Source organism: Hemiscyllium ocellatum, chromosome 26 (genome assembly GCF_020745735.1).
Source record: "Hemiscyllium ocellatum isolate sHemOce1 chromosome 26, sHemOce1.pat.X.cur, whole genome shotgun sequence".
Lineage (NCBI taxonomy): Eukaryota > Metazoa > Chordata > Chondrichthyes > Orectolobiformes > Hemiscylliidae > Hemiscyllium > Hemiscyllium ocellatum.
In genome coordinates, this window is record NC_083426.1 from 39,259,857 (window position 1) to 39,284,810 (window position 24,954).

General features: G+C 40.8%; 1 protein-coding gene across 10 annotated transcripts in view; it reads right to left on the reverse strand.

The window, feature by feature from the left end:
• The window catches only part of LOC132828420 (tetraspanin-18-like), a 131,486-nt gene that overhangs the window by 78,560 nt on the left and 27,972 nt on the right, over positions 1–24,954 (reverse strand). For 2 of the 10 annotated variants that reach the window (XM_060845519.1, XM_060845515.1), the window contains exon 1: positions 20,739–20,811. The exons of 5 other annotated variants lie outside the window; for them this stretch is intronic. Coding sequence is in view for 1 of the 5 variants with exons in the window: in XM_060845521.1 (XP_060701504.1) it covers positions 4,658–4,714 (57 nt within the window). In the remaining 4 variants the exon portion in view is untranslated. Of the gene's footprint in view, positions 1–4,657; positions 4,769–20,738; positions 20,812–24,954 lie in introns of those variants that run through there. 3 more of the 10 variants (XM_060845521.1, XM_060845513.1, XM_060845518.1) reach the window with 3 other exon arrangements.

The window sequence follows — 24,954 nt, forward strand, 5'->3', positions numbered from 1 at the left end:
TAGATAGGATAGCGAAGAAGGTGTCTGTTATGATTTCCTTTATTGGTCAGAGCATTGAGTATAGGAGTTGGAAGGTCATAGGAGATTGGTTAGGCCACTTTTGGAATGTTATGTGCATTTAAGCTTTAAGCTTTCAGGAGAGGCTGAATAGGCTGTGGTTGTTTTCTCTGGGGTGTCAGAGGCTGAGGGGTGACCTTATAGAGGTTTATAAAATTAGGAGGGGCATGGATAGGGTAAATAGGGTCTTTTCCCTAGGGTGGGGGAGTCCAGAACTAGAGGACATGTGTTTAAGGTGAGAGGGAAAATATTTAAAAGGGACCTAAGGGACAACCTTTTCATGCAGAGGGTGGTGCATGTATGAAATAAGCTTTCTGAGGAAGTGGTGAAGGCTGCTACAATTACTAGGCATCTGAACAGGTATATGCATAGGAAGGGTTTAGAGGGATATGGGCCAAGTGCTGGCAAATGGGACTAGATTAATTTAGGATATCTGGTCGGCATGAACAAATTAGATCGAAGGGTCTGTTTCCATGTTGTACATCTCTATGAGTCTATGACTCTAACTAGTATGGTCCTTGCAGACCTGAGTTATATTACTAGCTCCATGGTATCTAGAGTGCTGTTCCGTCTTAATGGTAAAGGAGGTATTCAACAGGGTCAGCTAATGTTAAAATTAAACAATAATAGAATGGAAATTAATCTTAGGAGTTTGAGTGGCAACCCTATAGAGGTTTATAAAATCATGAAGGGCATAGGGAAAGGCAACAGCAAAGGTCTTTTCCCTAGGATGGGAAAGTTCGAAACTAGAGGGCATACTTTTAAGGTGAGAGAAGAAAGATTTAAAAGGGACCTGAGAGGCAACTTTTCTCAGAGGGTGGTTCATGTGTCGAATGAACTGCCAGAGAAAATGGGAACTGCAGGTACAGTTACAACATTTGAAAGACATTTGGATAGGCAGATGAAAGGGAGACGTCTAGAGGGATATGGGCCAAATGCAGGCAAGTGGAGCCAGGAAACTTGGTCAGCATGGACGAGTTGGATCTTTTTCAGTGCTACATGATTCTGTGACTCTATATGGAGCTTTTCAATAACAAAAACATGTTTTGGTGCATTAAGGACAGTTGGAAATTTGTATGCCCCACTTTATTTCACATGAAACTAGGTTATAGTCCAACAGGTTCATTTCAAATCACAAGCTTTTATAGCACTGCTACTTTGTCAGGTAAATTAGAGGGAAGCGCACACACACGGAATTTATGTGTGCTTCCCTCCTCTTCACCTGATGAAGGAGCAGCACTCCGAAAGCTTGTGATTTCAAATACACCTGTTGGACTATAACCCAGTGTGGTGTGATTTAGAGTCATAGAGTCATAGAGACATACAGCATGGAAACAGACTCTTCAGTCCAAGACTTCTGACTTTGTCCATCCCAGTCAGCACCAGCACCTCCATATTATCCCATGTTATTTGTCATACAAGTTTCTCCAAAAAGAAATGGAAAAGAAAGGAAAATTGTGTGAATTATGAAATAGGCTAGCAATTCCCTATTGTGATGCTCTTGGCTGAGTCTGAGGTACTTGGAACTTGACACAGCCAGAAAAAGACCAGAATACAAATGTGTACAAATTTTAACAATGGTTCTTCTGTTCAAAACTCGTTGTTGATTCATATCCTGCTTCTTCATACAGCTCCATGTACTGAGGTTGTTCTGTGTGGCAGCTTTAAGTGAACACTATATAGCATCACAATTTCAAAACAGTGCAGTGCTATACCTATCATCCATTGAGAGCTACCAATCAGATAAATTTCATGCTCAATGTTTCTACAAGTTTCTAGTTTTCCAATGGACAGCCGAGGAGCCTTTAATGGCTTGTTACAATTGGGCTACAACAAATGTGAAACTGAATTGGTGTAAGTATCAGAAACAGACCTTATATTATAATATTGTGACAACATTAACCACATTTCAAACCCTGAGATCATGGAAGAGACTTATAAATGCAAATCTTTCTTTTCTTTATGTTTTCTGCACATTTGCATTTCATATGCCTTTCCATCCATTTATAAACTTAGAGCAAGCACTTCAGTAAATGGAATGCGATTAATTTAAAAATTAGTCAGTCAAATAAAAAGGTCTTACTTTCACCAGCTCATTTTAAGTTAAGTTTTATCTATTTGCTGGATTACACTCTTTGAAGCTTACAATTAAAAAAACAGCTTCTGCACATTTCTGCCTTTGTATACTTTTAAACTACAGGTCAGTCAATCTATACAAAATAGTTGGTGGAGTAAATACCTGTTATTTAATTTTTCTTACGAAATCTTCAACAATTAAGTAATAACTTATTTTCCATAATTGATGCATAATTATCAATAGTTTACACTTTCAAGGGGCTCAGTATTAATGTCCCTACTTCTGAGTCAGCAGTATATCAGACATGCTTTAGAGGTGTATCATAACAAATCTAAACAGGTTAATTAAAAATGTATGCACTTTGTAGAAACTCATATATAATACTTTGGGGTAGAAAACTACTTCTTGCTATTCTGTACTTAGAAAATTATTTAACTGTATGATAATACAATAATAATCACCAATAATATCCCAGTCATTTAAAGATTATTATTTAGTACATTTGCACAATGCATTATGTCTTTATTAGTTTCCTTTCTTAAGTGCGTGGTTCCAATATTAGGAATTATGGATGAATGTTCAAAACACCTTGATGCTCCATATCGCAAAGTCAAGAACCTTCCCACATGGAAAGAGAGTCAATACTCTTCCCAGACTATGCTTGCTCAAGCCCTTGAACAACATAGGATGTGGCCTGGAGTTGGTCTTCGGCTTGAACAGTGAATGAGATTGCTAATCCTCCAGGTTTACTCTTAGTTTCCAGGAAGTACAGGCCAATTTCCAGCACCTTGTTTTGAGTAACTCAGCAGAGGGGGAATAAAATTGAGTTTTTTTTTCTTTGCCTTTAGAGATATAGAGGTAGCAGAACAAAAGTTTGATTTACAGTCAAGAATCATCTAAGGGGCTGATGAGGAGTCCATTTGCTTTGTGAGTACAAAGGCACAGCACTGTGAGAATGAAAATATTGGCAAACAGGAGCAGGAAGATGGGGGCATGAGGATAAAAGGTTGGACAGGAATTTATCCAGTGTTTGCAACCCTAAGAGTTGGCAGAAATTTTATAAAAGCACGCAGCTCAAAAATAAAGAGAAGGATTTTAACTTATTGTCCTGTTGAGAGCAAGCTGTCCAGGAAAGCTGTAAGCCAGAACTTTTCCAACAACATCAAGTTCTACCTAAATGGCACACATGTAGCACCATTAGTAGGTTTCTAACTGATCCAAAAGTTGAAGCAGAAGTGCCTGTTTGGTCACTGATCCCAGTTACAATGAGTGGGTTTAATTCAAAAGGTTTAAGCCCAGGAAGCAAATCCAATTAATGGGGCAGGCACCCAATCATTTAAGAGGTGGAGCATTTCAGTAGAAGATTGAAGTTTGAGGGATTGACAAACAAGCGACTTTTGGGGGAGTTGAGGGGTGGGAAAGGAGTTTGGGAAGAGAAAAAAGAGTTAGGGGGTTGTCCAGATGCTGAAAGTTGGGGAAGGCAGATCCAGCTGTTACATTGGAGAACACTTTCCTCTTACACCCAGCAATCCTCTCTGGTGAGTCTTAGCTAGCCAGAGCTAAATTTGATGTGGTGAATAAACTGGGGATATGTAGTTTCAATAGAATATTTAAATTGCCAACTATACCTCCTAATCGTGGCTTGGTTGCTACACCAGTCCCACTTCCATTAGAATCTGCAAGGTCTGGGCTAGAGGCAGGCTGCTGTTGGGATTCTGGTTTTTAACATATCTGCATTCTACCCAAACCAATAGCACTTCTTTTTTTTAAAAGTCTTACCAACAGCACTTTGTAAATCAGCAACTATTCCACATAGCAGAACTATTTATGATTCAGATTGTAATAATTACACTTCCCCTGCAAAGCTTCAACACTTATTTAATAACAGATAGGTATTTATCAGCTTCCACACCAAAGAAGTATAAGATACAGGACTGTCACAACTAATTCAAAATGGTCCTTTTTCCTTGTCTAATTGGAATGAATGAAATAGTCTTAATATTTTTCATACACAAACCCAAACTCATAGAGTCGTAGAGATAGCTAGCACGGAAACAGACCCTTTTTTCCAACTCATCCATGCTAACCAGATAACTTGAAATAATCTAGTCCCATTTGCCAGCACTTAGCCCATGTCCCTCTTAACCCTTCCAATTCATATACCCATTCAGATGCCTATTAAATGTTGTGATTCTACCAGTCCCAGCACTTTGTCTGGCAGCTCATTCCAAACATGCACCAAGCTATGGGTGAAAAAGTTGCCCCTTAGATCCCTTTTAAATCTTTCTCTTCTCACCCTAAACCTATGCCTTCTAGTTCTGGACTCCTCCATCCCAGAGAAAAGATCTTGACTATTAACCATATCCATGCCCCTCATGATTTTATAAAACTCAAACTGAAATTCTTATAGTTTGTTACAGTAGACAAAGCACAAAGGAAACATAATTTACGACAAGTATTAACTTGGAAAAACATAATTTTGTTTCTGTTTTAGTTGGGCTTGTAAACTGAAGGATTCACTACCTGAAAGTGCCCAATGTGTGTCTTGTTCCTCCAATGCGTATCAATTGTGGCCAGCATATGACAAGCTTCCAGAGGAGTAGAGGGGCTCAGTGGTGTCAATGGAACAGCTTCCTAAACAACAACACAAAGACAGACATTGCATGTCAAAGGACATGAACTAAATAGTAAAGAAGTGTACTCCTTCCACAGGAATATATATGTAAAAAGCACCAATGGGTTCAGCAACAATGGTTTTCTCGTGTTTTCAAAATCATCTGAACTCGTTGTTGTGGTTCTGTTCGCCGAGCTGGGAATTTGTGTTGCAGACGTTTCGTCCCTGTCTAGGTGACATCCTCAGTGCTTGGGAGCCTCCTGTGAAGCACTTCTGTGGTGTTTCCTCTGGCATTTATAGTGATTTGTATCTGCTGCTTCCAGTTGTCAGTTCCAGCTGTCCGCTGCAGTGGCCGGTATATTGAGTTCAGGTCGATGTGCTTATTGATTGAATCTGTGGATGAGTGCCATGCCTCTAGGAATTCCCTGGCTGTTCTCTGTTTAGCTTGTCCTATAATAGTAGTGTTGGCCCAGTCGAATTCGTGTTGCTTGTCATCTGAGTGTGTGGCTAACCACACAAAACCCTAGCCAGAGAAACAATAGCCAACCTGCTGGACATACAGAACAGATAACAAGACGGGGAACCTATCAACAAAGACTGCATACTCAAACTATTGAACCTGTGCCACACAACACACTTCACATTCAACAACCAAATATATGAACAAATCAATGGCACACCCATGGGCTCACCCATCTCTGGACTCATAGCAGAAGCGGTAATGCAAAGGTTAGAACAAACAGTCTTACCGCAAATTCAACCCAAACTCTGGGTCAGATATGTAGATGATACCTTTGTAATCATTAAAAACACAGAAATAGAGAACACACACCGGATCATCAACGTCACACTCACAGGAATCTGATTCACGAGAGAGGAAGAAAAGGACAACCAGCTCCCATTCCTAGACGTGATGGTACAGAGAACACCGAATGGAGAATTCACCACAAAGGTATACAGGAAAGCAACACACACACACAGACCAAGTCCTAAACTATGAAAGCAACCACCCAACACACACAAAAGAAGTTGCATCAAGACACTGTTCAAAAGGGCCACAACACATTGCAGTACACCAGAACTGCAAAAAGAGAAAGAAGAACACCTATACAATGTATTCACCAAAAACGGATACCCCTGCAATTTCACCAACAGATGCCTAAGGGAAAGACAACGGAATGAGGACATGCCACAACCCAAAGGACTAGCCACACTACCATACATCAAAAACATTTCTGAACTGACAGCCAGACTACTGCGACCACTAGGACTCATATCAGCACACAAACCAACAGCCGCCCTCAGACAACAACTCACCAGGACGAAGGACCCGATACCCAGCATGGGCAAAACCAATGTAGTGTACAGAATCCCATGCAAGGACTGCACAGAACACCACATAGGACAAACAGGAAGACAGCTAACGGTCCCCATCTATGAACACCAACTAGCCACGAAATGACATGACCAACTATCCTTAGTAGCCACACACTCAGATGACAAGCAACATGAGTTCCACTGGGACAAGCCAAACAGAGAACAGCCAGGGAGTTCCTAGAGGCATGGCACTCATCCACAGATTCAATCAATAAGCACATCAACCTGGACCCAATATACCAACCGCTGCAGCAGACAGCTGGAACTGACAACCGGAAGCGGCAGGTACAAATCACTATAAATACCGGAGGAAAAATCACAGAAGCACTTCACAGGAGGCTCCCAAGCACTGAGGATGTCACCTAGACAGGGGACGAAACATCTGCAACACAAATTCCCAGCTACAAATCTTCTCCCAAACTTTGATTATCTGAACTCATTGGGAGTTTTATTTATGATTGTTGGATATTTGTCTTCACTGTCCCTTTGAGTACGGTTGCTTTTTTTAATGCTCTGGCATATTGGTATGACATGTGTCCACAGGAATGCCAGACTCTTTACCTTATCATCTGTTAACACTGAATTTAATTATCCATGAACTAGTTACCCACGGTCTTTTCATCTGGGACATTAATGTCAGATTCTGTAATTTGAAAATGCTTTCAATTTATTATTCCCATGAATGCGCTTTATAAAAATAGTTTTTATTTTGTTGAGAAGATTTTTATGAGGCTGTGACCAGAATTATAGTATTAAAAATACTGAAGTGCAGCACTCATAGACTCAAATTCATAGAGTTCTACAGCACGAAAACAGACTCTAAAGTCCAACTCGTCCATGTCGACCAGACATCCTATAATAATTAATATCATTTTCCAGCATTTGGCTTATATCCCTCTAAATCCTTCCTGTTCATATACCCATCCAGATGCCTTTTAAATACTTAAGCATTTAAATTGTACCAGTCTCCACCACTTCCTCTGGCAGCTCGTTACATACACGCACCACCCACTGCGTGAAAAAGTTGCCCCTCAGGTCTCTTTTATATCTTTCCCCTCTCACATTAAACCTATGCCCCCTATTCTTGTACTTACACACCCCAGGGAAAAGACCTTGGCTATTCACCCTATCTATGCCTCTCGTGACTTTATAAACCTCTAAAAGGTCACCCCTCAGCCTCCAATACTCCAGGGGAACCAGCCCCAGTCTATTCAGCCTCTCCCTATAGCTCAAATCCTCCAACCCTGGCAACATCCTTGTAAATCTTTTCTGAACTTTTTTATGTTTCACAATATCCTTCCTATAGCAAGGAGACCAGAATTGAATGCACTATTCCAAATGTCCTGGACAGCCAAACATGACCTCCCAACTCCTGTACTTAGTGCTCTGAACAATAAAGATACAAATACCTTCTTCACTATCCTATCTATCTGCGACTCCACTTTCAAGGAACTATGAACCTGCACTCCAAGATCTCTTGTTCAGCAACACTCCCCAGAATCTTGCCATTAAGTGTATAAGTTCTACCCTGATTTGCCTTTCCAAAATGCAGCACGCCACATTTATCTAAATTAAACTCCATCTGACACTTCTCAGCCCATTGCCCATCTGATCAAGATCCCATTGTGTTCTGAGGTAAACTTCTTTGCTGTCCACTACACCTCCAATTTTGGTGTGATCTTCACATTTACTAACTATACCTCCTATACTCACATCCAAATCATTTATATAAATGATGAAAAGCACCGATCCTTGTGGTCACAGGCCTCCAATCTGAAAAACAATCCTCCATCACCATCCTCTGCCTTCAACCTTTGAGCCAATTCTGTATCCAAATGCATGTAGCTAGTTATCCCTGTATTCCATGTGTTCTAACCTTTCCATGTGTTCTAACCTTTCCCACCAGTCTACCACGAGGAACCTTGTCGAATGCCTTACTGAAGTACACACAGATCATGTTCACTTCTCTGCCCTCATCAATCCTCTTTGTTAGTTTTTCAAAACACTCAATTAAATTAGTGAGACACAATTTCCCATGTGCAAAGCCATTTGACTATCCCTAATCGGTCCTTGCTTTTCCAAATGCATGTAGATCCTATCCCTCAAGATTCTCTCAAGATTCCCTCCAACACCAATATGAGGCTCACCAGTCTGTAGCTCCATGGCTTCTCCTTACCACCTTTCCTATGTGGTGGCACTACATTAGCTAACCTCAAGTCTTCTGGCACCTCACCTGTAACTATCAATAATACAAATATCTCAGCAAGGGACCCAGTAATCATTTCCCCAGCTTCTCACAGAGTTCTAGGATACACCTGATCCTGTCCTGGGGATTTATCCACCTTTATACATTATAATATATCCAGCACCTCCTCCTCTCTATTATGGACATTTTTCAAGATGCCGCCATCTATTTCCCCACCTTCTTTATCTTTCATATTTTTCCCCAGTAAACACTGATGAAAAATACACTTTTAGTATCTACCCCATCTCTTGCAGTTCCACAGATAGGCAGCCTTGCTGACCTATTCTCTCCCTGGTTACCCTTTTGTCCTTAATGTACTTGTAGAATCCCTTTGGATTCTCTTCAACCCTATTTGCCAAATCTGTTTCATGAATTCTCTTTTCCCTCCTGATTTCCCTCTTAAGCATACTCCCACTGCCTTTATACTCTGCTAAGGATTGACTCGATCTCTGCTGTCTATACTTGATATATGCTTCCTTCTTATTCTTAACCAAAACCTCAATTTCTCTAGTCATTTAGCATTCCCTACACCTACCAGCCTTTCCTTTCACCCTAGCAGGAACACACTGTCTCTGGACTCTCGTTATTGCATTTTGAACTTCCCATTTTCCAGCCGTCCCTTTGTTTGCAAACATTCGGTTTCAATCAGCTTTTGAAAGCTCTTGCCTAATACCATCAAAATTGGCCATCCTCCAATTTAGAACTTTATCTTTTAGATCCAGTCTATCCTTTGCTATTGCTATTTTAAAATTACAGTCACTGGCCCCAAAGTGCTCCCCTGCCCTGCCTTATTTCCCAAGAGTAGGTCAAGTTTTGCACCTTCTCTATTTGGTACATCGACATACGGAATCAGAAAATTGTCTTGTATGCACTTAAGAAATTCCTCTCCATCTGAACCTTTAACACTATGGCAACCCCAGTCGATGGTTGGAAAGTTAAAATCCCCTTCTGTGACTACCCTATTATTCTTACAGATAGCTGCAATCTCCTTACAAGTTTGTTTCTCAATTTCCCTCTGAGGGTCTATAATACAATCCCAATAGGGTGATTTTCTCTTTCTTATTTCTCAGTTCCACCTAAAAAACCTGCCTGGATGTATTCCCAAGAATATCCTCCCTAAGTGCAGCCGTAATGTTATCCCTAATCAGAAATGCCATTGCCCCATCTCTCTTGTCCTCTGTTCTATCCTTCTTATAGCATCTTTACCTTGGATAAGGTGCCAGTCCTGATCATCCCTGAGCCACATCTCTATAATTGCTATGATATCCCAGTCCAATGCTCCTAACCATGTCTTGAGTTCATCTGCCTTTTGCCTCTTGCATTGAAATAAATTCAGATTAATTTATAAATTCCTACCTTGTTGCCTGCTTTGTTCCTTGCCCTGACTGTTTAACTTGTCCCTTTTTCCAACTGTACTAGTCTCAGTCTGATGTCATTCCTCACTATCTGCCTTGGTCTCCCCCCACCCCAACAAATTTAAATCTGCCCGGCAGCTCTAGCAGGTTTCGCCAGCAGTATATTTGTCCCTTTTGAATTCAGGTGCAATCTGTCCGTCTTATACATGTCACTACCTTTATCTCTCTTCCTCCTTTTTAAAGTACATTGGTTTGATCTTTTTTCCCAAAGTTTGAAAACAGTGCAACAGCTTATAAAACAGTAGTTACTGCTCATAGAATTCTAGGAAATTAGCTCCAACACTGAAAATACCAAAGGAGCAGCTCTCACAGCCAAGTTCTTTCCTGTCCTCCACCTTGGATTATCCAGAATCCTCCTCTCCAGTCAGTTGCAAATCTCATTTGAATCTTCTTGGATAAATTCAGACATTTTTGAATTTGGCCAGATGGATTAAGTTGTGTTGAGGTTTGACAACCAGTTTGCCAGGTGATGTGAATGAAGTTAAAAGATTTTAAGCAATACACAGTCCAAATGTTACACAATGTAAAGGAAGTGGATGGTTCTCTGAATCCCAGCCTTTTTTGAGAAATGGATTTCTAATTCTAACCAGAATATATGATTTACCATCCACAATGTCATGAGAACTCAAGCCAACAGAATGGCAATGGCTTCACAAAAATGAATACATTCAAATGCTCCTTTCTGTTGTTGAGCTCCAGGTTCAGTAAGTTTGAAACTGAACTACTCCAAAGAGTGAATGATGTTGTGCATCAGTCTATCTCACTAAAAATACAATTAATATTTATATAATGCCTTTCCAGATAATGAAACATCCTAAGGCCATTCTGGTAGGTTTAAGGTACATGGAAAGGCTAGGGCTATTTTCCCTGGGCATCAGAGATTGAGGGGTGAACTTATGGAGGTTTATAAAATCATGAGAGGAATGTATATGCTAAGGTCTTTATCCCAGGGCAGGGGAGTCCAAACCCGGAGGGGATAGGGCATAGGTGTGGCACGGTGACTCAGTGGTTAGCACTGCTGCCTCACTGCTGTGCCAGGGATCTGGGTTCAATTCCAGTCTCAGGCAACTGTCTGTGTGGATCTTGCACATTCTCCCTGTGTCTGTGTGGATTTTCCTCCCAGTGCTCTGGTTTCCTTCCACGGTCCGAAGATGTGCAGGTTAGGTGGCTTGGCCATGCCACGTTGTCCGCAGTCTCCAGGAAATGCAGGTTAAGTGGGTTAGCCATGGCAAATGCAGGGCAATGGGTATAAGGTAGGGGTGGGACTAGGTGGGATGCTCTTTAGAGAGTTAATGTAGACTCGATGTCCAAATGGCTTGCTTTCACACTGTAGAGATTCTATGATTTAAGGTAAAAGGGGAAAGTTTTAATAAGGACCTAAGGGGCAATGTTTCATGCAGAGGGTGGTACTTGTATAGAATGAGCTGCCAGAGGAAGTGCTGGAGGCTGGTACAATACAAATCGAAAAGGCATCGGAGTGGATACATGATTGGGAAGGGTTTAGAGGGATTTGGGCCAAATGCAGGCAAGTGGGACTAGATTAATTAATGTCTGATCGGCATGGATGTGTTGGAACCAAGAGTCCTTTTCCTTGCTGTACATCTCTTTGACTCTATGACTCTATTAAAGCATTAACAGACAAACCTTGACACAAGCCACATGAGGGAAAAATCAGAATAAATAACTGAAAGCTTAATCAAAGAAGTACATTTTAAAACAGGAGAGCGGTAGATAAGTGGAGAGATGAGTAACTTGCAGTTAAAGTGCCTACCAATGGTGGGATAATTAATGTCAAAGAGATGTTAGAAGCCACAATTACAGTAGTTCAGATATGTCGCATAGTTTCAGGCTGGAGATGGTTATAAAGATACAGAGGTGCAGCACCTTGGAGGGATTTGAAAACAAGGTGGAGAATTCTAAAATTGAGGAATTGTCAGATCGGGAATAAGTCAGCCAGCACTGGGGGGATTGGACTTTGTGCCAGATGGGACATGGATGGTACAGCTTTGGATGAGTTTAATGGGCAGCCTGGTGGCTCAGTGGTTAGCACTGCTGCCTCACAGCGCCAAGGTCCTGGGTTCAATTCCAGCCTCAGGTGACTGTGTAGAGTTTGTACATTCTCCCCGTGTCCGCATGGATTTCTTCTGCAAGCTTCAGTTTCCTCCTACAATCCAAAGATGTGCAGGTCAGGTGAATTGGCCATGCTAAATTGCCCATAGTGTTAGGTGCATTAGTCAGGGGCCAAACATAGGGCAGGGGAATGGGTCTGGTTACTCTTCGGAGGATTGGTGTGGCCTTGTTGGGCCAAATGGCCTGTTTCCATACTGTAGGGTATCTAATCTAATGGAGAACAGAAGTTGGGTGACTAACTAGGGAAACATCAGAATCTGTTAAAAAAAAAGGAATGGGTGAAGGTCTCAGCAGCAGATAAGCTGAAAAAAGGGTAGAGTCATCGAGTCATAGAGATAAACAGTATGGAAGCAAACCCTTCGGTCCAATTGTCCATGTCAACCAGATATCCCAACCCAATCTAGTCCCATCTGCCAGCACCTGGCCCATATCCCTCCAAACCTTTCCTATTCATGTACCCACCTAAATGCTTCTTAAATGTTGCAGTTGTACTAGCTTCCACCACTTCTGCTAGCATCTCATTCCAATACGCGTAGTGAATTTTCCCAAATGCACTCTGATGTCCAGCGATACACGAATTCAACAGCAAAGGCAGTAACTGTGCAGGTTCACTGCTCTGTCAGTTAGCAGTGTGGGTGTCTTTCTCTCTCTCTCTCTCTCTCTCTCTCCTGCACTGACCTCACCATGTGCTTCCTTTGTCTGTTCCTCTCCCTTTTAAAAGTGCTGTTGTTTTAACTTTCTTTTTCTCCGAAGTTCCAAAACAATGCACTAACATATAAAACAGTAATTGCTGTTCCTGGAATTCGAGGAAATCACCTCCAACACCTAAAATACCTCAAAAAAGGAGCAGCTGTTACAATGGGAAATTTTTCCCGTCCTCCATCTTGGATCGATCACTATTATCAGGTTGGAAATAGTTGGTCTAAGTGATGTAGTGAATGTGTGTTGGAAAGCTCACCTTGGGGTCAAATACAACGTCAAGTTGGCAGTTAATCTGGTTCAGCCTGTCAGGAAGGTGAATGGATCATTCGCAAGGAAACTGAATTTCTGAAGAACACTGAAGCAAAAGGTTTTTATCTTCTTGATATTTAGTTGAAAAAAAAATGTCTGCACATTTATTCCAAGCAGTGCAACAAATCATTAGACAACGGTGTCACTGATCTGAAACTGCATGTGTAGTAGATGTAAGTGAACATTTGGAAGATAAAAGTGCAGATCAGCTCAGCAGGCTCCAGACATCACGGGGCTGAGAAGAACATGATAAAAATTTGCATCACTACAGAAAGGATCACAATAAAGATCAATGAAGTGAAAGTAATGAAATAAAAGGCATTTGAACTCAATTCAGCCAATTTTCAGGCCCTGTGACTATCTCTTCATGGTTGTCCAACTCAGTTATATTTATATGAACAACCAATAAATCCTTTAGTGATTAGCTTTGAACTGAAATCTCCAGGTTGTGGAGCATTGGAAACTTTCCTATGCGCTGCCACATGTTGGATTTTTCACTGAAGCTGATAGAAACAGAAAATGAAAGTTCTTTATAAAGGAAAGTTCTCAAAAAATTGAGTTCCAAAGAAAGGTCACAGGACTCAAAATATTAACTTTGTTTCCCTCTCTACAGGTGCTGCCAGACCTGCTGAATTGGTCCAGCACATGCCGTTTATGTTTGAGTCCCTTAATTGTTCAATGAAAGCTGCATCTACCCATCTGCCTACACGGAGAAGGTCAGACTCAGAATCAACACTGCATTTATGATAAGACCAAGGAAGGTAAATATATATTCTGACATAATCCTTGTCTAAGATCCCACTTCCCTTTCATCCCACACCCTCTTCTGATTTACAAATTGAAAATACCCCAAACTTCATTCCCCTCCTCCCCACCATTCCACCCACCCCTCCTCCCACTCACTCCCCCAGAACCCCCCCACCCGCACCCCACCCAACCGCCTCCATTTCATTCATGGCAGCTCCAATCTTGCACTATTCTCTTTGGTGACAACCAGAAATTCCATCCTGGCCAGGATTCGGAGGAAAAAAGAAGCGGTCAAAGGAAGATAGTGATGAAGAAGGAACATTGTCACTTTTAGTTACCAGTCTACATGTTGACAATGTGTCTACTTTAAAGGATAACTTAAAGGTGAGATTTTCATGTGCAAGTGCAAGTAGCCTATAACAAGAGCTGGGTCTAAGTATGGTGCAGATGCTAGCTCAACAGGGGCAAGAAATTCTACTGCAAAGGATTCAAGTGAGCACCTCAGGGACGGTCTACAGATGAAGGCAGAAAGTGATTCATGTTGAAATGCTTGATTCATTGATCTGCCAGAAAGCTTTTGTCAAAGACAATGGAGGAACCCAGCATCGACTTTGCACAGAATGTGGAATCCAGCCTCTGCACTGTAGAAGAGATGTCCAACCTCCTGAGAACACTTTTAATCCAACTATGATACTGTATCTGATGGATGATCTCTCAACTTCTAATGGAGCATAAACAGAAGTCACTCAACATCATGAGTGCTGCTGTAAAAGCTATGAATGATTTCATTCAAGTGCAACTTGCTGCCTTGCTCCCTGAATAACCAAAGCTGAAATGGCTTCCTGCCAACAACACCCCTTCTTCCCCCTCACTCATCAAGCAGCTTGTCCTTCTCTGTGTCGCCTCTGCTCATTCACCCAGTCATGCCATGGTCCAAAGGTAATGCAAAGAACGCGCCCATGCATCTTTAAAGGTAGAAACAGATTCTAGAGCCACTCTTACACATTTCTCAAAAGCTTTTGGTAGCTTAAGATAACTGTAGAAAGCACAACAAACCTCCACATCACAGCAAAATCAGCAAATATTCTGCAAGTAATTGATCGGTTCTTGCAAAGATAATGAGAAGGTGGGATCTTCCCTGCTGCTGTTGTGCATTAATTTTGAATGGTGATAAATTAACAATGTAATGATCTGCCTTCTCTGTATACTTCCAGTGGAAGATCCTCTCACCAAAATGCAACTAGAACTATACATCTGCACATTCATCATAGGTGGTGTTTTAAGGCTAAAGCACCCATAGTACTGACAAAAATGGGCCCAATTCTATGTCTTGTATCTTTTCCAATCTACTGAGAACATTGCAATCAAATGTGTCACTCATCCGGATAACTGAATTTGAGAGTTGAATGTTAGGTTTCCTGCCTTTAATTGTTTTCCTTCACTAACCATGGAAGCTGCCACATAAATCTTTTCATTTAGACCCCAATTAGACAACTACATTTTTGGCTTTGTATCTACCCCTTAAATCAAAATTTTTCAAAATTAGTTAATAGTCCGAAACTGGCAAACAAAGGGCTATGTAAACAGATTTACTTAATGTGATTAAGTGCCAAAATTGTTCTTAAAACAGCTAATCAGTGTTTTTTTTGTTCAAAGTAATCCCTTGTTTTATAGTACAAAATAACGCAATCAACAGAATTTTATTCCTTAAAGCTATTTTCCTCAGGGACTGGTCAGATCAGATTGCTAGATGGCTAGCATCCTGGTCAAAACAATGCCAGAGTTACAAGTTCAATTCCCACTCTGCCTGAACCAGATTTGTTCACTATGAGTGGAAAGCAATGTTAAACCACCACTGACAAAAGCTGCCAAATGAAGGAAACATCTCAGATGAAGTATTAACAGATGACAAGCCATCAAACTGTCTATGGGCAGAGAACACATCAATTAAGGAATCTCTTGAATAAGGTCTCTTTCTTACTATGCCACCAATAGGAAGTTATCCCATGTGGCCTGTAGCAGTGCCATACAAAACAGCAAAACCCCTCAGTGCTGCAAGTTCCACATCTTCAGCAAACTGTCATCACTCCACCACTTTCTAAGAATCAAGTGGGACACAAGGAACTTTCTGTATGTAACATTACTGTCACATCCAGCAAGGAGGGAAACACAACTTGATCATTGTACCGACAAGAGTTTTTCAACCAAAATGTCAAACAAAATTCTACTCCATGACGGGGGGAGGGAAAGAGTCTTTCCATGGGACTGCGTCTCAGCATTATAGAATTTGTAATCTGTACATGTTGTTTCCAAGCATCCAAAATCATTTAAACAGATCTTACAGGTCCAGCAAGAACACGAATGGAAGACATTGCATTTTATCAGCACCTCTGAATCATTCCCTTGCCAAAATTAATCACTGTCTAAAAGAACATTCTTGGACAGAGACTCCACTGGGATCACTCTGCATCCACAAATCTCTTTACAGTCAAAATCTAATTGTGTGATATTCAACACGCAAGTGAAGAATACATTTCCGGTGGTAGACAAACTGAAGGTAGTTTCCAGACATGAAACTTGTATGCACCTTTTCCCTTCAAGACTTCAATTACTTGTGTTAAAATGGGAAGAGCTGGAACAATATATTTCAAAGCTTCTTATTTTCCTTAGTAGAGTCATTGTAAAAATGTTGAGAAATATGTCTAAAATAACAACTGTGTGCACCATTATCATTTGATTTCTATCTCGCATTAACTTTGTAACACATTACAAACACATCTATTCACTATCTGAGTAATGTTTGTGTCAAATTTCGGCTCATATTTCATACAAGAACTAATAAAATTGTTACAAGATCATTTTAAAACTTTTTGCAACTGCCATCTAGTTATCTTTACTAAATTGCATACTGAGCACCTGACATAGGTTCATGACATAATAAAGGCATTAAGAATGACATTTGCTGGAGGATAATTAACTATTATCTACACAATAACTGATTACATTTGTCTTCAGAAGATTTTAACTATCTGGGAAACCTAGTGTTTGGTTTAAATTTAAATTGCAATCACTGAGGAAAATCAACAAAGTTGAAAATTACAATCCCCACAAAGTACCTATACTCACCACTACCAGAAACATTTTATGATTGACACCAAGCATGACTGTACATAGAGAAAGCCAGGATTTGAAAGCTCCTTGATATCCGTCAAGCAAACGGACTAGTAAATTGAACAAAGGCTGTTACAATTCAGGCTGTCTCCCAACTGTCCAATATGCTTGTCAGCATCTGCAAGGGAACATTATCACCACCTCCGAGCCACGCAGCATCCTGTTTTGAAAGTATCTCATGAAATACTTAAATAAGAAACATTAAAGTGAGAAGAATCGAAACATTATATTCTTGATTTATTATTAAAGTCACCACAAAATGTTCTGAATATTCAAACTATTCCTTCACTGTAGCTCATTCAAAATCCTGCAATTGCTTTCCTCAGCACAATGAATGTACCTCCACCCACTGCTCATCACTGATACATGAGCAATTTTCACCACTGACCAACATGTGGTAAGAACTTAAATTAGATTTCATTGAAGACAATCCAGACAAGATTAGAAAGGTACACATGAAATCAATGCTTGAAATGATTTCAAAACAGCACGAGCTGAGTAACAAAATTAGTGAAACTACAAGCAAAGTGAAAAATATGAAGACATTTAAAAAATCTATAGATATATTTAATGCTATTTCATTTCATTCCTTTACATAAGGATATGAGAAAATATTTGATTAAGAACAGGATGAAAAGTTATAATAAGCATGAACAAGACTAAATAAATGCTCTAGGGAAAACTTTGGTTCCCATGATGGAAAATTCATCTGTGAATACAGCTGGCCAGGGTTGAATAATATAACCTGCACTGTTAGATCGATGTTCTAAAGTTTTGCTAGATTTCTTTAGGGAATGATAGAGAAAGTTCACGCAGTTACGTGTTTTGAAAGGCGTTTCCTCAGGAGATTAATTATATCGGCCCTGAAATTCTGCTTCAGGTCAGGGTGAAGAGTGGCCACAGCTTGTAATGCAATTACCGAATAATGCTTTCGGCTCTTGCAAACTTTTATAATTGTCAGCATTTGCCTTAATTCAGAATAATAGGCAACACTTTAAAAGCACTTCACATAAGACAATAGAATAAGGTGTGTAATGGGTGGCTCATTTCCAACTAGCAGCTTTCCATTCTTGTCCCATGAATATTGCGCCCACCACTTGATTGAGTTTTCAGGGTGGGGGATAGGGGAGCTGTGCCTTCATATTCTTGGTGTGTTTTGTCCAATTGCTTCCAGCAGTGAGACAAAGTACCTCAGTTTTCTTACTGACTGAACATTCTAATGGACACTGATTTTTCCAGGTCCTGATTGACAACACTTGTTGCTACCTTTATTTTCATTTTCAGAATTGTACTTCTGAAGATATTCTCAGAGACAATTCTGCAGCACATTCTGGAAATTCTTCATTCAAAGCCAGCCTTTTCTTAATTATTGCGAGTTAAAAATAAGAGTCTTCAAAAGTGATCAGGTTTCAAAGTACTACCGGGCTCTAATATCTTGTCCAGGCTCACATCGTTCAGTGCCTGCAAAGATTCTGAGTCAATAATGTATGGTGCTGGAAAACGTACAGCAGGTCAGGTGGCATCTGAAGAGTAGGAGGGTCGACTTTTCAGGTAGGACCCTTCATTAAGACTGGGGAGGGGGAAGGGGGGCTGAGAGATAGGTTGGGGTAGGGGATTTGGGCTGGGGGAAAGGTAGTTGGGACGGCGATAGGTGGATGTAGGCAGGGGGTGATTGTGATAGGTCGGTGGGAAGGGTGGAGTGGATAAGTGGGAAGGAAGATGGACAGGGAGGTCAGGTCAAGTGGACAGTGTCGAGTCGGGGGGGGTTGGATCTGGGGTGGGTGGAGAGTGGGGGAGATTTGGAAACTGGTGAATTCAATGTTGAGGTTGTGCAGTTGTAGGCTTCCGAAGCAGAAAATGAGGTTTCCCTCCTTCAGTTTGCAAGTGGCCTTGTTTAGGCAGTGAAGGAGGCCCACCCCATCCCAGATTCAACCCTCTGATTTGGCATCGCCATTTTGACCTGACCTCCCTGTCCATCTTCCTTCCCACTTATCCACTCCACTCTTCCCACTGACCTACCAAAATCACCTCCTACCTGCACCCACCTATCGCTATCCCACCTACCTTACTCCTAGCCCCACCTGTTTCCTATTTATTTCGCAGCCCTCCTACCCCTCGCCAGTCCTGATGAGGGGTCCTGCCTGAAACATTGACTCTCCTGCTCTTCGGATGCTGTCTGACCTGCTGTGCTTTTCCAATGCCACACCTTATCGACTCTGACTGTCCAGCATCTGCAGTGCCTACTATCTCCTGGCTGGGAAGATTCTGCCCAATAGGATTAATAATTGTTTGCAGAGCCTCTAGTGCAACAAATATAGAGTCATTGCATCATAGACCTGTACAGCGCAGGAACAGACCCTTCGGTCCAATTTGTCCATGCTGACCAGATATCCTAAAGTAAACTAGTCCCATTTGCCAGCATTTGGCCCATTTCCCTCTAAACCTTTTCTATTCATATACCCACCCAGATGCTTTTCAAATGTTGTTATTGTACCAGCCTCTGCCACTTTCTCTGGCAACTCATTCCACACACACACACACCACCCTCTGCGTAAAAAAGCTGCCCCTGAGGTGCCTTTTATATCTTTTCTCTCTCACCTTAAACCTATGCCCTCTAGTTTTGGATTCCCCTACCCTAGGAAAAGACTTTGACTATTCAGCATATCCATGGCCCTTATGATTTTATAAACTTCTATAAAGTCACCCTCGGCCTATGATGTTCCTATGATTCTGTTCAGCCTCTCCCTACAGCTCAAACCCTCAAACCCTCCAACCCTGGCAACATCCTTGTGAATCTTTTCTGAACCCTTTCAATTTTTACAACATCTTTCCTGTAGCAGGGAGACTCAGAATTGAATGCGCTATTCCAAATGTACTATCACTTATCAAGCTGACAAAGATATATTGGGTGAATTTTCTCTTTCTGCTTTCCAGGTGTGGTAAAGGTAGGTGCAAGTCTTTTCCACAATCTAAACCATCATTCTACTGTCAACATAAGACAGGAGTCGAATCATTCCTACTGACATTTAAATTCAATGGAAATTAAGCAGAGAATCAATCAGTATCTGGTAACTGCTCAACCTCAATTTTTCATATTTTACCTTTGATCACGGTACTTTAAAAAACATGGTCAGGCACTGATAATCTCAGGACAGTATATTAGAGTTATCAAAAATGACAATGATGGTGATGTTCCCACTCCTCTGGCTCTGCTGGATTCTATCAGCGGGCTATTGAGCTTATGCAAAAGAGAGCAGTTAAATTCTGGTTTTCTAAGTTTAGGTCCATTTATTGGACAGTTTTCAATAAACCATTTAAAAATCTATTATTAGTCTTCACAGTGAAATGTAAATATCAGCGTGATTTGAATTACGTCCCCTGCTACACTACCAATTTGATCCTAAAAGTAGCTCAGCACAACCAGCAAGAGTAAAGCTGAAGGAAATGTTACCCAAAGAAAGCCTCACATTTAAGTAGAACTTTTCATGACCACAGGACATCTCAGAATACATAACAAACAATGAAGTAGTCACTGTTATAACATCATAGTTGAAGTTTAAGACCACACAATCGTGGAATTCATTTTTCTTTATATAATCCATTTTCAGAAAAAAAGCTACATTCTATACTTGCACTCTATTACATTGGAATTGATAAAAGCTGGTAAACCTGAATTGAGTCACACAAGCTTCATGTTTTTTGCCGTTCAATACTGGCTATGAAAAGCCAAAGAATGTGTAGTATTTCACTCCAACTCAGTTCCTCTCTACAATAAGCTAGAGTAATCTTTCATGATTAGTCTCAGAGTTGTCCCGTTCGTCATCAAGCACCCACTTTAGAACAGTTCATAACCATAATAACTGAGCAAAGAGATCTTAAAATGGTTTCACTAACCTGGTAACTCAGTAACTGAAGGAGGCGTACATCACACACATTTTCAGAGACTTGTAGAAAAACAGTTGCTGCTCCTGTGTGCGCAGTGTATGAATGTAAGGGAAATCTTGGCCAGCTTTGTAGGTTTTAGGCACTCACTTCGAAGCATGTTTAATGATATTTTCCTGTCTACTTTGTTTATTTTGGCAAAATATACACTAGTTCTGTCAGAATGATCTTTGAAGCAGCCCTCTGTAAAATTATTTTTATAGCACTGCAGTCGACCAGTGTTCAAGGCTCAGTACATTTTACAGCAAAGTCAAAATGTTTCTACTGTGTCGAAAGTAGTTGGGAGAAAGTTTCATTATCGTTAAGAGGTTGAGAACTTAACTTTGATCAAGATTGTCAGTCACTTGTGCTCACTTCAAGTGGACAAGTTGCTGAATTCTGCTTATTCCATTGAGTTAATCCCAGAACAATCTGCTGTTTTCAATTTTGAATACTAAGGGATATGGGGACGGGCAAAGAAGTGAAGATGAGACTGACAGTCAGTCTTGATCTTATTGAATGGCGGGGCAGCTCAAATAATACATGGTCAACCCCTGTCCAAATTTCTTAGGTTCTTAAATTCCCTGCTGTCTTCTGGGGACATTCAAGCAGTTGTTACAATGAAGATATAATTCTGTTTGTTGAGTCTTACATTTCCCACATCAAGAGGAATGAATTTCTAAACTTGAAGTTGGGCCCAAGAGGTACAGAGGTATTTTTCAAATGCAATTTTCTGAACATACAATATATTTTAATTTATGACCAGTCATGATTTATGTCTTAAAAGCAAAAATTATTGTCAAAGTTTGAATTGCTTTAGAAGTGATATTGTTCATATTCTTCAATGTGATCTATTCCACTGAATTTTACTTTTAACTGAACAATAAAAGCGATACCACCAAAATCAATCTGAGACATCATCTGTGGGACAGTTCAACAGGAACAGAATGTACAGCTTAATCTAAGGAGTAACATTTTCCCAAATACAATTTGGCACTTTCAGTTTTATTATTTTCCACCTCACTGGGAGGCACTGGGATGTAATATCTCTGCAGAATGAACCATCTTGTTATGTGTGTCTGGTGGGAGTGAGAAAATCGGAGGAAGAGGGGATTGTGTGTGGTGCTTGTGTATGCTTTAGATTGGAGAATGGTTATGTGCAATGTTAGTTTATGTGCTGTGTGTTTGTGTGTGTCTTTGTGGTGGGGTGTGCATTTGTCTGTGTGTATTTGTATGTGGGGTGTAACTATGTGTGTGCTGTGTGTTTGTGTGTGTGACTGTGTTGTGTATTTGTGTGTGTGGTGTCTGTTTGTGTGTTTGTTGTGTGTTTGTGTCTGTAGTGTGTATTTTTGTGTGTGCTTTGAGTGTGCTGTGTGTGTGTGATGTCTGTTTGTGTGTGGTGTGTGTAGTGTCTGTTTGTGTGTGTGGTATCTTCTTGTGTGTATGGTGTGTATCTTTGTGTGCGTTCTATATGTGCTGTGCGTTTGTGCTGTGTGTGTGCAATGTCTGTGTGTGGTATCTGTTTGTGTTATGGTGTGTATTTTTGTGTCACTCCGTATGAGCTGTGTGTGTGTGTGCTGTGTGTGTGCAGTATCTGTGTGTGTTGTGTCTGTTTGTGTGTGTGGTGTATGTGTGTGTGGTGTGTATTTCTGTCTGTGTTTTGTGTGTGTGTGTGTGTTTCTGTAAGCCTTAGCATTGAATATTGGCAGATTATACTACTGTGGGAAATATTATCACTGACCTTCAACCTGTGTTCATCCAATATTTTAAAAACATGTATTTTAAATAAGGGTCATCAAATGCCAATCCATAAACAATGGGATTTAAAATTAATTATATCAACTCCTCCTCTGCTCTGACTGAAATTAGTTAACCCATTAAAGATCAACAACTGAACCTGGAATCTTACTGATCTGGTTTCATTACTCACCAGATTACTGTTCAAATGGTATGTACTGTCACTTTACATAGAAACTAATGGTTTATGCAATGTGAGGTGAGGTGAGAGAATAGAAGTAGTAAGTTTTTGATTGACATTGAAGTAAATTGATTTGATATCATACTCACCAGGCACATACCATACAACATATACTCAAAACATGTATCTATATGGATTTTTAACATTTGAAAATAAACCAACACTTCACAGCAGGAAGCGTTCCTGATAGAGGCTCTAACTTTCTAGCTATACACAGCTGGCCAGGAAGCTTACTCCACCACCCCCTATTATCTTCTTATAGCATGTTTGAAAAGATTTGCAGTTGACATTCGCACTCATACATTCTGAATATATTTTCCTTGACAATCAAGTGAGACTCAAACTGGGAGCTTCTGACTTATAAACAGGGATAATCTCCCACTGCACTATGAGATTTTCATGCATTATAGATAGTTGGACGCATCAAATGAGATCGCAAAATAACACACAACCTATTGCCTGGGACTTACTGCCTGAGAAGGTGCTGGATGCATATTTTATGGGTAAATTACAAAAGAGAATTGGACAGACATTTGAGGTGAAAGGTTTTGGAGATCTATAGGGAAAGAAAAGAGCTGCAGGTCAAATTAATCACTCTTTCAAAGAAGCAGCAGAGACACAATGGAACAAAAGGCCTCCTTTTGTGCTGTATTGCTCTATAATTCCTTATAATATCCAAACTTGGATGAATAAGTGGTGACATCTACAGCATACAACAAGAGAGAGTCTAACTACCTCTCCACAACATTAAACAATATCACATTCGCTGAATTCTCCAAATCCCTCAACATTCTATACCAGAGCTGGGGGTTGATATGAGCAGAAACTCAACTAGATCCCACAGAAAAATACTGAGGTTACAAGAACAAATCAGAAACTAAATATCCTATGGCTATTGTCTTAGCTTGTCCACCATCTCCAAAAGAAATATCCCAAGTGTGTGAGAGCACTCTTAACTTAACTGGAAGAGTGCAGCTCCAAAAACTCTCAATTTTTTGACACTACCTGGGAAAAACAGTCACTTGATTGACACCCCATCCAACACCAAGTTTAAGCACATAAGCCACTGATGCAACGTGACTCCAGTGAGTACTACCTACAAGGTGTACTGAAAAAATTCATCAAGGTGCCTGCAGCATCAACATCCAAACCACACTTTCTGCCACCTAATTGAAAGCAGCAGCAGAGTTCCATCCCTTCAACATCACTGGGTCATAAACTGGAATTTCCCATGGTACGTACACTGTCAAGGACCTTACACACACTGACTGCAGTGATTCAAGAAGATTACTCACCACTATCTTTTTCAAGGACAATAAGGAATGGTCAATATATCCTGGCCTCACCAATTAAAGCCACATCCCATGAATGAAAGTATACGAAAGATCCTACGACACATTGCACACACACACACACACACACACACACACACACATATCAAATACATGTTTTTAAATTAGTGCCTCTGGGCTTTCTCCTGTACCATTTCCTTAGCTGAGATAGACAAGAATTAACTCACGCCCAGCAATAATCTGCTTCATTGGTCAGTCAGGTACCATACCCCGCCATTATTCCTGATCCAAGTGTGGCATTTTGTGGCCCCCTCAGGATTGGGCTAGCAGGTAGGGAGGTTGTTCCTTGACTAACATGGCAGCAGAATGTTCACCCCATCACCACACCACCTCTTCTGGTAATTTACCAATGGCAAGTGAGGCTGACACACCCTTAGATCAGTTGAGGCTATTGTGGCCCAATGAATGGCCACCAAAAAGCATCTTCCCATTGCCGCTGAAATTTTGCCTGCGGGGTCCCATTGTCCAATGGGAGCAGCCTGCAAAGATGGACCCTTTTTCACGTGGCTTCACAAACCTAACTCTACCCGCCTTGGGGCCTGCTGGACTGACTCTGACAATACTCCAAACCTAACTGGCTGTCTGGCAACATGGCTTCCATTCACTGGGAATACCCACAGCCTCTGCAGTGTCCACCAATCCCAGCAACTCTGACAGGCAGGTGGTTCTCTCAATGAGGATGGAGGTCCCACATGAACCAATTAACAGTTGGATGGTTGTTGTATCACTGTGGGTTTGTCCTGAAGTTTCAACTGGTGGATTGGGGAGAGGAGTGGCGCTACTGCAATACAAAATTCAGGACCAAGTTGAAAATTGTGACTTTCTGAAGATGTATGACTGATCCTCCTTTAAACCTAGA